General features: G+C 43.7%; 1 protein-coding gene across 5 annotated transcripts in view; it reads right to left on the bottom strand.

Moving 5' to 3' along the window:
- The window catches only part of pcnt (pericentrin), a 38,338-nt gene that overhangs the window by 3,052 nt on the left and 23,046 nt on the right, over positions 1-12,240 (bottom strand). For 4 of the 5 annotated variants that reach the window (XM_044373968.1, XM_044373972.1, XM_044373969.1 and 1 more), the window contains 23 exons: positions 11,637-11,869; positions 11,375-11,482; positions 10,959-10,979; positions 10,348-10,584; positions 10,070-10,243; positions 9,676-9,828; positions 9,112-9,291; positions 7,957-8,982; positions 6,079-6,249; positions 5,719-5,911; positions 5,152-5,486; positions 4,950-5,052; positions 4,679-4,851; positions 4,304-4,579; positions 4,032-4,189; positions 3,426-3,555; positions 2,459-3,235; positions 2,130-2,345; positions 1,794-2,012; positions 1,152-1,378; positions 986-1,065; positions 745-886; positions 527-654 (listed from right to left, as the gene is read on the bottom strand). In XM_044373968.1, coding sequence (XP_044229903.1) covers positions 527-654; positions 745-886; positions 986-1,065; positions 1,152-1,378; positions 1,794-2,012; positions 2,130-2,345; positions 2,459-3,235; positions 3,426-3,555; positions 4,032-4,189; positions 4,304-4,579; positions 4,679-4,851; positions 4,950-5,052; positions 5,152-5,486; positions 5,719-5,911; positions 6,079-6,249; positions 7,957-8,982; positions 9,112-9,291; positions 9,676-9,828; positions 10,070-10,243; positions 10,348-10,584; positions 10,959-10,979; positions 11,375-11,482; positions 11,637-11,869 — 5,460 coding nt within the window. The remainder of the gene's footprint in view (positions 1-526; positions 655-744; positions 887-985; positions 1,066-1,151; positions 1,379-1,793; positions 2,013-2,129; positions 2,346-2,458; positions 3,236-3,425; positions 3,556-4,031; positions 4,190-4,303; positions 4,580-4,678; positions 4,852-4,949; positions 5,053-5,151; positions 5,487-5,718; positions 5,912-6,078; positions 6,250-7,956; positions 8,983-9,111; positions 9,292-9,675; positions 9,829-10,069; positions 10,244-10,347; positions 10,585-10,958; positions 10,980-11,374; positions 11,483-11,636; positions 11,870-12,240) is intronic. The other variant, XM_044373970.1, reaches the window with a different exon arrangement.

The raw sequence follows: 12,240 nt of genomic DNA, 5'->3' as shown, positions 1-12,240 counted from the left end.
GGGACACACTACACACGATAAAAATAGAAACTGTTGTGCTTGATGCTCATTTTTGTTTGGGCCACTACTGTGCAGGTATTATGTAGTCTGATCTCTGCATAAGAGCTATAAAACAAAAACCCAGTGCACTGTAACATCTCCCAGTGAGAGATCACTTGCTACAATTAATTAGGTGCTCAGAACCCAAGAAGTTGTGCTTATTAATTTTGCAGGAGTGGGATGCCTTGAAAATTTTTGGGTACCATCACCATAGCAATTTCTAACTGGACTGTACACACTATTCGAGTACTGCCTTGTGCAAACAGTCATAGATAAAATATTGCTTACACAAACATCTGTAAGTTTTACAGAGTGCAATAAAAGAACAGCAAGAAAGTGACAATGCGCCCATCCCTCAACCGATGAAGCACCCAGTGTGCATCAAATTTATAACAGTGTTTTAATTTCCTCCACCTCGGTGCATTCAACTCCATCTTTTGTCTTGAAATCCACCTGGTGCTCCCCACCTCTAACTAATGCTGCTCACCTTGTCTGGCCCCCACCAACCGCTGCTGGACTTTCTCTAAATGGTGGATATATTCAGTCAGGGATTTTTCTGGATCCTGAGACGTTCCTCCTGAATGCCCCGAGGCCAGAGAGGAGCTGGAGTACACCCTACAGAGAGAGGTGATCTCGTTTATAGAACAAATACTTAAAGTTTCTAACTCTTGAGCTGAAAAGTCTTTGTTGAAGAGGAGACCAAACCTGTTGTGCAACCTGAAGGGAGATTTACTGGGTGGAACGAGAGCTGACATGGTGTCTCTGTGGCCGGCACTGCCTTCTCTGTTTGGTAGCGAGTCAGACTTCGACCTTGGCTGTTGCTGCCTTAAAACCTCGGCTTTAGACCCTGCTTAATTAGATATTAAGAGTGAGACCCCAACAACACATACAAACAGTCATGTCATGCATGTTGAAAGATGGATAAAAAAATGTTCAATGAGCTGACCTGGAGCATGCCCATTGACATTCCCAGATATAGATAACCTTCTGATGGCTCTCTGCCATTTCCTGGTTAGGAACTTCATTCTGAAAAAAAATATGTGCGTAGTCAGTTTTATCCATACTAGAGGTTGTGCTTCATCTTAAACCTTTACATCCTGTATGCTCCCTACCTTGAGACTGCAATGACCACTCGTACAGCAGCCCTGAATCGCCTGAGGGGTCTACGCTGGGAGGAGAGCGGGGGTGACGGCCGTGCTCCCATATGGGCGATGAGACACAGCGTGGCCTGCTCACACTCCTGGAAACCTCCTAACAGCAGCAGCAAGTAACGTTTCTGGTACACCAGAGCTTTCCTGAAGCTCTCAGCACGCAGGTAGCGCTCATATAAACGCTGCACCTGCAAACCAAAAAACAGAAATTGTCATTGTTTCGTCGATTTGTTTAGAGCTGCAAAGATTAGTCGATCGACAGAAAATTAACCGACAACTATTTTGATAATCAATCAATCATTTCAGTGATTCTTTTAAGTGAAAATGGCAAATATTAGCTGATTTCTGCGTCTCAAATGTGATGATTTCATGCTTTTCTTTGTCTTACATGGTAGTAAACTGAATATTGCCTTGCTGCAATGCTACATCAAAACATATACACAAGACATTAAAAAGAGATTGAGACTAAGAAAAGGAAAATTTCATTAACAACTAGATTTAAATCATTTGCCAACTCTCATACCAAGTTTAGAAACAGAAAACTCAAAATGACTGTCATATCCTAACTATTTACAAGATTATATGACTGTGTTTTCGACTGACTTTGCCGTGGCTGGTCACATCACTGATGGGTCTGTTTTCGGTTTCCGTGGTGACCTTGGCGAGCTCGTTCTCCGAGCGACGCAGCTGGCGCTCCAAGCAGGTGAGTTTATGTTTGAGGGTGGCTCTCTCCTGACTCAGTGATGTCACACGCTCCGTCAACTCCGAGTTCTCCTTCAGCAACCTCTCCAGCAGACTGGATGACGACGATATGGACGGCATCTACAGTGAGAAAAGTAAGATGCATTTTATGAATAAAACATTTAGCTGGAGGAGCTTGACAAAGACGCCAAACATAAGCGAGAGACTTTCTTAACAAAAAAAGTTTACCGAGTGTACCTGCTGGTTTTGTTGTGAGCTGCCAGCTTGGGCGCCATCAGTCTGGAAGTTACTGCGGAGATGCTGTGAAGATGCGGCTTTGTGTTGCTGTCCTGCGGTTCGTCCCGACAGCCTCTGAGCAGCCATCTCTCTCTCCTCCCTTTCAAGCTCTGCGAGAGTGCGCTGCAGCTCCTGCATGCGCTGCTGGTCCTGCTGCCTCAACAACTCCAACTCGCACTAAAAGTCAGACGTTTTTATAAGCCGGTGTTTGTGTGCATCCAAAATTATTTGAAAGATATTAAATATGAGTATAGTAGAGAAGTGTGAGAACAAGGTTGATGATGTCTTACCAGTTTGTTGTTGGTCCTCTCCTGTCGTCTCTCCCTCTCTATCTGCTCTTGCCTCCCCTTCCTCCTCTCCCTCTCCCACTGCTCCTCCCTCTCCCTCTCCTTGTCCTTCAGCAGTCGGAGCTTCTCCTTCATCTCTGCCAGTTCCGCCCCTTGGTGTCTGGACCGCTCTCGCTCCACCTCCAAATCACGGCTGGCTTCCTGTTTCTGCTCCTTCAAGGTCTCCGTGGCTATACGATGGCGGGTTGCGGCTTGCAGCTCCTCCCTTGTTTTGACCTCCTCTTCCCATTTCCTTTTGCTCTGCAGTAGCTCAGCCCTCAGTTTGTCTGTCGAGGCTGCAAGCTCCTCTCCTTGACGTCGCTCCTGCTCCAGCTGGGCGCGCATGTCAGAGATTAACTTCTTGTCCCTGGCTGCATCCGCCTCATGTCTGCGGCTGATCTCATCCAGTTGCCTGGAGCAATGGTCTCGCTCCTCATCCAGCTTCCTGTGAGCATCGGCGAGCTTAGAGTGAATTTCGGCTAACTGAGATTGTTCCTCAGTCAGGAGGCGCTCAAGACGAGTCTTCTCTTGTATGTTGAGATCTTGTTGGTGGGCGGAGCGTTGGCGTCCATCTTCCAGCTCCTTCTGGGTGTCGTCAAGGCGTTTCTCGAGCAGCACGCTGCGGGACTGTTCGATCTGAAGCTCGCGTCTGAGGTTGCTGCAAGCCACCCTCTCCTGCTCCACCTGACCCTTCAGAGCCATGACCTCTGACCTCTGCTGTTCAGAAGATACTTGTATTGCCTGGAGAAGGAAGAGGAGGGTCATCTTTCAGAGCTCAACTGCATTCTGGCTACTTGGATTCTTCACATTGTTTTAAAAAAATCCACTCCATCAAAAGGGAAAACTATCAAGCTGCATATTACCATATAATAACACATCAAATGCAAATGCATTTTTTTTCAGTATGCATGTTTTTAAGTCCATGTCGTACCTCTCTCCTTTCCTCCTCCTCCTTTTCCCTACGAAGACTCAGAACTCTCTCCTGCTCCAGTTGTTGCTGAAGCTCCTGGATTCTGGTCTGCTCCCTCCTCAAAGCTTCCTCACCCTCCTCTACAGCCAGCCTGAGGGAGGAATGATGAAACACACAATTATAGCATTACCTGTGCATTTGGCAGCTTGTGTGAATGTGACACACACATGATGAGGAGACAGATTGCAATGTGTGATAAAGGTCATTAGGGTTGACATGAACTAACAAGACACAATTTAAGGAAGTGATTAATTAAAATAAATAAAATATTCCAAGTTATTCAAAAACACAGAGAAACTTCTATTTTAAAAAAAGGTAAATAAGACAGTTTAATGCTTTAACTGCACAAATTTAGGATACATATAATAACACTAGGAGATTGGATCCATTTGTGGCATCAAGTTGATAACTTCATAAAATTGTAAAAAGTAACAAAATGGTGAGTTTAATTAATATGAATGAAACTATACAGTGAATGTGCACTGTTTTGTATTATATTTTGACTTGTGTCCAATATATACTGGAAAAGGCATGCTTGTGTGCTGATATTGAGTATATGTTGTATACCTGAGTGACTGTACTCTGTTCTTTTGCTCTTGCTGAGTGTCACTGGCACATTTCAGCTGTTTGTGGCTCTCCTCCAGCTCTGCTCTCAGCCGGGATTCAACCTGTCCATCAGTCTGTAGCTGCTCTCTGTGCCAGTCATTATCACCTCTGTAGTCAGTCTGAGGGTGAAAATAGAAATGATCAGCATGGACCACTCAAGGGAACTGAAGAACAAATTCCCTCTCATATTAAGTTTAATATTTACTGTAAGATTATATATATTTCAAACTCACATGTGTGTGTCTCTGTGCCATTCGACAGAGCAACTCTCTGAGAGCGATCACAGTCTCCTGCAGCGCCCTCTTCTCCTGCTGCCAGCTCATGGGGGGGTTGGAGGAGGATTTGTCACGTTGGTCCAGTAGATTGGAGCTCTCTTGAGAATAATGGTGTGTCTGACTCAATGAGAGGGTTGTTAAGTCTGGGACATAAGGGTGGGATGAGGAAGTGGCACGACGTTGGGACAAAGTGAGAATTCTGCAGCTTTCTTGATACACTTTCTTCAACAGGCCCTGCAGAAAGATAGAGGAAAAAAACTGAGTAAAACTGAAGCTTATTGTCAAATAAAATTACGACAAGTTTGTGTGTGTGTGTGTGTGTGTGAAGTCTACCTGGAGCTCAGGTGACAGCAGGTCGTCGCTGTAGCTCATACTGCCTGCAGCACTGTCAGTGTTAGCGGTGGGGTTCATGCCTCGGCAGCGGAGATACTCAATAAACTGAGCATCCAGCCTTTCGGTCTGTTCCAGCTCCACTCTCAGCCTCGCACCCAATTCTGAGCTCACATCTGAAACAGCAGAGTAGAACAAAGAGTTTATGATCAATACTTATTGCCAGATTTGTTACAAACATACAAAAGGCTTAGCGATGTGTAGCGATACTCACTGCTGCCATATCCGTCACTGGCCCATTCTGGAGCGGACAAGGACGAGGTGGAGCCAAGAGGAGATGGAGGCGCTGTTAGGTCAAGTTCTTTCAACTCATGAACCTAAGAGAAAAAGGAATTACAAAAAAATAACATTAACGATCTGAATCCTGAAGAAAAGAGCAAAAGGGTAATGTGTATGAAACGGTTTAGACCACATACTTTGTCAGCGTCCAGTGAGTCCAGCATGGAGAAATTGTCAGACACCGACAGGGAGCCTGGTGAGTGGGTACTCTGTGTGGCTGGATCTGGGGTGATGGTCCTGGAGTGTGGTGGCTCCATCACAATCCTGGGAGAGGTGTGGACTTGGGGGAGATCCAAGCCTGTGCTGTTCAGAGTGCTGAGGTCAGACAGACGAGAGCCGAGAACTGAAGCGTGGAACCGTTCTGGGAGTCTGTCTTCGGAACATTCGAGTCGCCTTAAAACCTCCGGAGAGCTCAGAGATGCTTCGTCACGGGAGACACTCACAACCTCTTCGAAAGCTCTGTGAGAAATATCTAACAGAAGAAAAAAAATATATTATAAAGGACATATTTTTGGTTATAATGCCATTGTCTTTCTGGCCATTACACCTAAGTGCTATCAAACTTCACGATCATGTGATAAGTGTACAAATTAAGTATACAAATAAAGCTTGATCTTTATTATCTTATCTATATGCATCTATGACCATGTATCTATGTGTTTGCTATTGGTTCATAAATGTATGAAGCATCATTAAGTACTCACCCTTTTCTGAGTATCCTTGATGGCGAGGAAGTGCGTCCTGCTTGCGACTGTGACGTTGTTTGAGTTGCTGTAGTTCTCTTTGCTGATAGGCCAGTTCCTCTTCCTGTACAGCCAGGTCCTCCTGCAGACCTTGAAGCTCCGCTTTCAGTCGCTGGTTATCACTCTCCAGGTCGGCTAGGACACGGTCTTTAGTCTGGCAGACAGGAATTAGTGACGTTAAATCCAGCTGTCGTATCGATACTAAACCCCATATTGCCACATAAATCTCACAATAGACAGAAATGAATCCATGCAGAGCGTCAACAGATTAACTCAAATGGTAACTGTATCTGATATTTAGTGCACATATTAATTCCCCACCTGTCCTTCCTCATGTAGTTTCTCAGCCTTTTCTGTACTGGTATTCAACCCGAGCTTCACTGCAGTCAGCTCCGCCCTCAGAGCCCGATGCTCTGCCCCCAGTCTGGCTAGCTCCGTCTCCTTCTGTCTCAAGGCAGCATCTGCTTTAGCCAGGGTCACCTCAGCATTAGTCTGGGAGAAAGAGAAACTGACTCATTAACCTCTTGTATCAACATGGTAACATTATTTGACTGGTATTCATAAAAACCTTGTATCCACACATCAAATGTTTTACCTTGTTTTGCTGTTAGTTTTCAGTTTTTCCACAAAGAAACTTGTGTTTACATAAGACCATCAGATAACTGGAGTTACGTGCTTTACAGCATAAACAGCATTTTAACAAGTACCACATGTGCATGTTGCATTGCCAAGTTACACATCTGATTAATTCTTTTATATCTACTGCTAGATACATCTCTATGCATGCTGAACGAAAGCTACGTTTGCTAAAAACACTCGTCAAAAACAGCTCAGACTGCCAAGACATGCAGCAGCCCAACATATCCATTACAGCCTCCATGTTTTCTTTTAACAACCACAAACACTGCTTACCACATCCTGCCGGGACAAAATGTTAACAAATGAAAAATAAAATGCATCAGAGATTTAAAAACCAAGAGCTACCCAAAAGTTTTCCTTCTACTTCCTCAATTCAATGTCACTTCCTCTGTGTGAGTAAGAATCCGCTGTCTCAGGAGCGACGCTGTGCTGATGTGTTATCGGCACTAACTATAACCAGATGTGGTCTGGCAGCTAGTACAGCTGTATGCTAGCAAAAAAAAAAAAAAAGAAGAGTGGCAGCAAGACATTTCCTGTCTGAACCTGGGGCTCTGTATCTGGGGCCTGTTGAAGCAGGTTTACTGAATTATCAGGACAACTTTGCAGAGAAATACCCTCTTCAAACCTGTAACATGCACTGAAGAAAACGACTGTTTCAGTCTGTAAAATATAATATAGTGAAATCACTTCTTGGACCAGGCCTCAGATTTTAGTCTATGTTGATAAGACAGTATTTATCTTTTCTTCTCCTGCCCACATTAAAAGCCCAATCATTAATTTTGTGAACATATACATTTGAAGTATTGAATATTTACTGATGTTATATTTATACATTTTGTCAACACTTGTTATTGAAAATAAAAAGGCCCATTTTACTGCTGGGTTTACAAAAAAAATAATGTAAACAAAATATTTCAAGAGCCACAAATTAATATCTTCACTCACTGAGCAACACCTGTGCAATCTAATGCAATCAAATACAACAGCTCTGGCATAAATTATACTTTTACGAAGGTTATACATTTTCAGTTTTTGTTGACGTTGTCAGAAAGGTGATAATTCTACTTTATGTTTATTATTGAGGTTGTAGTGGGTGGTGGTGTACTGTTGTTGTGTACTATTTTGCACCCCTCTCATATATTAATGGGGTGGACAAAATTTTAGTAACACTTTTCAATATAATACACTCCAGTACACCCTCATCACCCACTATGACCTCAATAATAAACATAAAGTAGAATTATTACCTTTATGACAACAAAACTTGAACATGTTTGCATAGCTTTGTAAAAGTAGAATTTGTGGCAGAGCTGTTGTATTAGATTACACAGGTGTTCCTAATAAATTGCTTGGTGAGTGTATGTTATGATAGAGTTTGACATGTCTTTTAATAACAATTTTTGACAGCAGGTTCCAATCCAGTGTTTGTAATTCTGTTTTACATTTGGATCACAACCCAAAAATGAAAACTACCCAGTTCTGTTTGGACCAGACAGGAAAACACTGATATTTAATCCTACATGGTGCCTCATGTTGATCATTGTAACCTTTGACACTTACCAGCACCTCCCTTTGAGCCTCTTCTTGACTGGTTTCCTTTTCATTGAACTGTACGGTCATGTCCTTGATACGGGCTTTCAGTGAATTGACTTCCTGTCTGAGCCTTTCAATTTCCTCCTGCAGTTTCCCCTCCCTCCTCCTCAGCGCCTCCCGTTCATCAGACAGCTCTCCCTTCACAGTCTCAAGTGTTTCGACCTTTGCCCTCTCCTCGGCAACCAGTTCCTCCATGCCTACTACCTCAGCCCGTACCTCCTGGACTTGTCTCTCGAGAGTGAGACTGGTTTCTCTAAGGGCGTCCATTTCTATTTTCATCTCCTGCTCCTTTGTCTGCAGAGTCTCGATCTCTCTCAGTCTCTCCTGTTCTTTCTTTTGGAGTTCCATAATCAGAGAGCTGAGGTGGGCTTTCTCCTCTTGCAGGGCGTCCGCCTCCTGGGCTTGATTTTTCCAACTGTCCCTCTCCTCCTCAGATAGTGTCCTGTTCTCCCTCTCCTCCTCTACCTGAGCTTTAACCTCCTCCAGCTCAGCTTCTTTGAGAGTGAGGAGACCTTGGAGCTCATCTGCCTTCTCCCGCTCAGCTTTCAGCCTCTTTCCAAACTCCTCCCCGTGTCCTCTGTATTCTTCCTCTTGAGTGAGCAGCAAACGCTCCATTCCCTCTTTCTCTGCCACCACGGTCTCCAGCTGACTCTGAAGGGCCTTGAGACGAGATCGAAGGGAATGAGAGGAGGCAGAATGAGTCAGATTGAGTTCTTGCTTCAGGCTGTTTGGCCCTCCTCGTCTCTCTTGTTCTTGGATGGTATAATGGTGAGGTTCAGGGCTGGGAGCAGGCGAAGGATTGATGCTGTCACCATCCTGAGAGTCACTGACTTCGTGCAGGTTGGGGCCCAGTGTGGCGAGCTCCGCCTGCAGCGTGCTGATGACCTCGTGAAGGCGCTCCTCTTCTTCCTGCTTGTCCTCACGCACCCTCATGACTTCAGACTGAAGATGTTCCACCTGTGAGCGCAGATCCTCAAGCTCAGCCTCCAAAGCCTTTTGTGAGAAAGATCAAAAAAGACAATTATTATTATTATTTATTTATTTATTTTTTTAAATCAAGGCCTGATTAACTATGAGCACTTCCACAGTGACTGCATGTATTCTGTGTGTACTTAGTCTGACCTTGTTGTCCCCGGTGTGCTCCAGCTCCTGTTCTAGTCTTTGGATCTCATTGCTCAGGTGGTCGATTTCCTGGTTTTTCTCCTGGAGTAGTGCAGAGGGGAGGGTCTCTTCCTCTGTGTCTTCCACTTCCCTCTGTTGCTCGGTCTCCTCCTTGAGTACAGTGAGTGCAGACACATTCTCCTGCGAGTGGAGTTGAACATTATTCTGATTCTCTTTTTATTTAGACTTACATTGAATGAACATACTGTATTTTAAAACATCTGGTCTGACAGATGAACACACAAATATATATCAATTTTGTCTAGTTTCCAACAAATTTATCTCTAAAAAAATCTCTCCATTGTATAATTATTGTACATCAGGTAAGGGAGAACTCCAAACATAAGAGTTACTCGTCTTTGATCCCACAGGATGTTCAACAACTGAAAAAGACCTCTCTTGGGCAAGGCTACAGAATTCTCTCCAAGAAGAAGAGCTTATATAGCTGTTGTCTAAATATCAGTTATCACTTACGTAACTAAATAAAATATATATAAATTCAATATGAAGACAAGTAGTACTTACCTTAAGGGCAGCAATCTGTTCTTGAAGCTCATTAACATGAGTTGTGTTCTGATTGGTCAGCACCTCCAGCTGTAGTGTGAGATGTTTCAGCTCAGCCTCTTTGATGCTCAAGTCCCTCTGCACATTTTCCAGTTGACCAAGCAGGACTTCAACCTAAGAAACAGAAAAAGAAACCGTACTGATTAAATAAAAAAACAATAATTACATTCTGAGTTTTATAATTGTAACATACTTTTTGGTGGCTTATAAAAGACAGATTAAGTCTGGCTACATGTTCAGATTTGTACCACAAGGTGGCACTACAGCCAGCTGCAACAATCAACAACCAACAATCATTTCGCCCAATCGACAAGCCCAAATTTTCTCGGCTACAAACATTTGTCTAAAATCTTACCTCTTGCTCTTTGCTCTGTAGGCCCTGCTGAGCAGTGTCCAGAGCATCCCTAAGCTCCTGGGTGGGGTCACGTGTGTTGTCATGGTAACAGTGTCTCGTCTCATCCAGTTTGGACTGCAGAGCTGAGATCTGAAGCCTGTTGGCCAGCTGCTGCTGCTCCAGAGCCTGCTTATCCTGACAGAAGGAGGAGTAGACGAGTGAATTCATGAGGCAAAAAGCGATGGTGCAAATTGACACTAAAAAAGGTAAATTTAACTTGAATGTGCATTTGTTCTTACTTGTGTGAGCTCCTGTTCTCTCAACTTTACTCTGTGAAGCTCTTGTTCAAGGTGACTGGCGGATCGATTACTTTCGGCACTGTTAAGCAACGCTTGCTCTAGCTCTCTAATCCGTCCAGCTAGCTTGTCTATCTCCTCGTTGCGTTCGGCGAGATCGCGCTGCGCTTGCTGATTGGCTGTGAGCAAGGATGAGTGGTCCTCTGTCTTGTCTTTGATGATGGCTTGTAGACTCTCCACCTACAGACACATATAAGGGACAGCATTTAGTATTACAGCTTTCTAGAGTGATAAGTAGCACAGTGATTTGTGAATAGAAAGATACATGATTTTTTTTTTTTAGCAAAATAAGCCATTCCGGGTCTGCAGCCATTGGTACTGAACATTGAAGTCATGCCATTCCAGAGAACAGTAAGATGGAGGTGAAAGAGCAATGAAGTGAGGAGCAGAGGCAAATGAATATCAGCAAATGGATGATGAGATGTGAATGAATGTAGAAGCATAAGCACTAAAATTTATCTATGGATGATTGCACAGAAATAATGATGTACGATACACGCCATGCACAAGAGTCAGAGGAGCTAAGAGAAGAATGCTACTGTTTGAATTCATACCTGCAGAACCAAGTCCTCAAACTACAGCAATCCGTTCAGCGCAGGGATAAACACATGGCAAAAGTCAGGCTCATTGGCAAACAAACAATGCATTCATCACTTCAACCTCTGTAAGTAGTCATGGTTTCTAATCTAAACTGCAATACACTCATCACAGCAAACACATCAAAAAGCACACACGCTGCAAAATGCTAGACACTTTTACTATCCTTCTGTATCTAGAAATGAAAGCATTTTGTGTAATATTGTCCTGTTAAATAAAAAAAAAAACAGTTATTCTGCTTTAAGATGACACTCAGCCCTACTTGTGACGTGGGGAACACTGTGTGACCGAATCGCAGTAATGTAATGGAGTGCTGAAATCTGAAACAGTTCCCCTTTAGGCTTGAACTGGCTATCACATAAATGCACCTCACCCTGTGTCCTTTGATATCCACGCTGGCCGTCTGTCTAAGTTGGGCCTCCAGTCTTCGGATCTCCTGCTGGAACTCATCTCTCTCATGCTCACGCTCTACAGCTTGTTCCTGAATGCACAATAAAGAAAGAAATTAAAGATAATACTGTCAATCACAAGAAAATGAACGGGAAAAATGAATGCAGATTTATGAAGAATGACATTTTACATTTAAATTAGGGATAATTTTGGAAACATTCAGATTTTAAGTAGTAAAAACTCACCTCTATAAACTGCCGGTCGTGTTTCAGCTGTTTTTCGAGTGCTTGGACACGCTGGTTGAGGTCTTCAGTGTGGGTCTTGTGGTGCAGCTCTGTCTCCAGGCCCTTTGTTTCTTGCTCTTCCAGCTCCCTCTCCAGGGCCCTGAGGCGAAGGGACAGAGAACTGTGGTCCTTCTCTGCCTGCCTCTGCAAGTCCAGCCTGTCCTGGGTCAAACGCTCTGCCTCTGCCAGTAGAGCTTAAAAAAAAAGATAGAGGAAGGTTAAGGGAAAATATTTCTATGTAAATACATAACACACACACACACACACACACACACACACACACACAAAACATTAAAAGGCAGGCATGGCATAGAAAAGGGGTTTAAATACATACTGTGCCTTGCCTCCTGAAAAGGCAGTGAATGCATTCTCTGGTCTAAAATATGTTTAATGTTTATAAGAGGTAAGATAATAAAAAAAAAATGACACAGCACTCCAACAGCCTTTGCTACAACCTACTGGCAATGGCAGTGTTACAAAGAGCAACCTCACACAGCACAGCAAATATACTGCATATTCATCCCCACCCCCTCATCACACTCATTCTTCACTCTGACCCACAAAC

Source organism: Thunnus albacares, chromosome 15, assembly GCF_914725855.1.
Source record: "Thunnus albacares chromosome 15, fThuAlb1.1, whole genome shotgun sequence".
NCBI classification, from domain to species: Eukaryota; Metazoa; Chordata; class Actinopteri; order Scombriformes; family Scombridae; genus Thunnus; species Thunnus albacares.
Note: the sequence above shows the minus strand (reverse complement) of the source record. Positions and strands in the feature narration are given on the sequence as shown.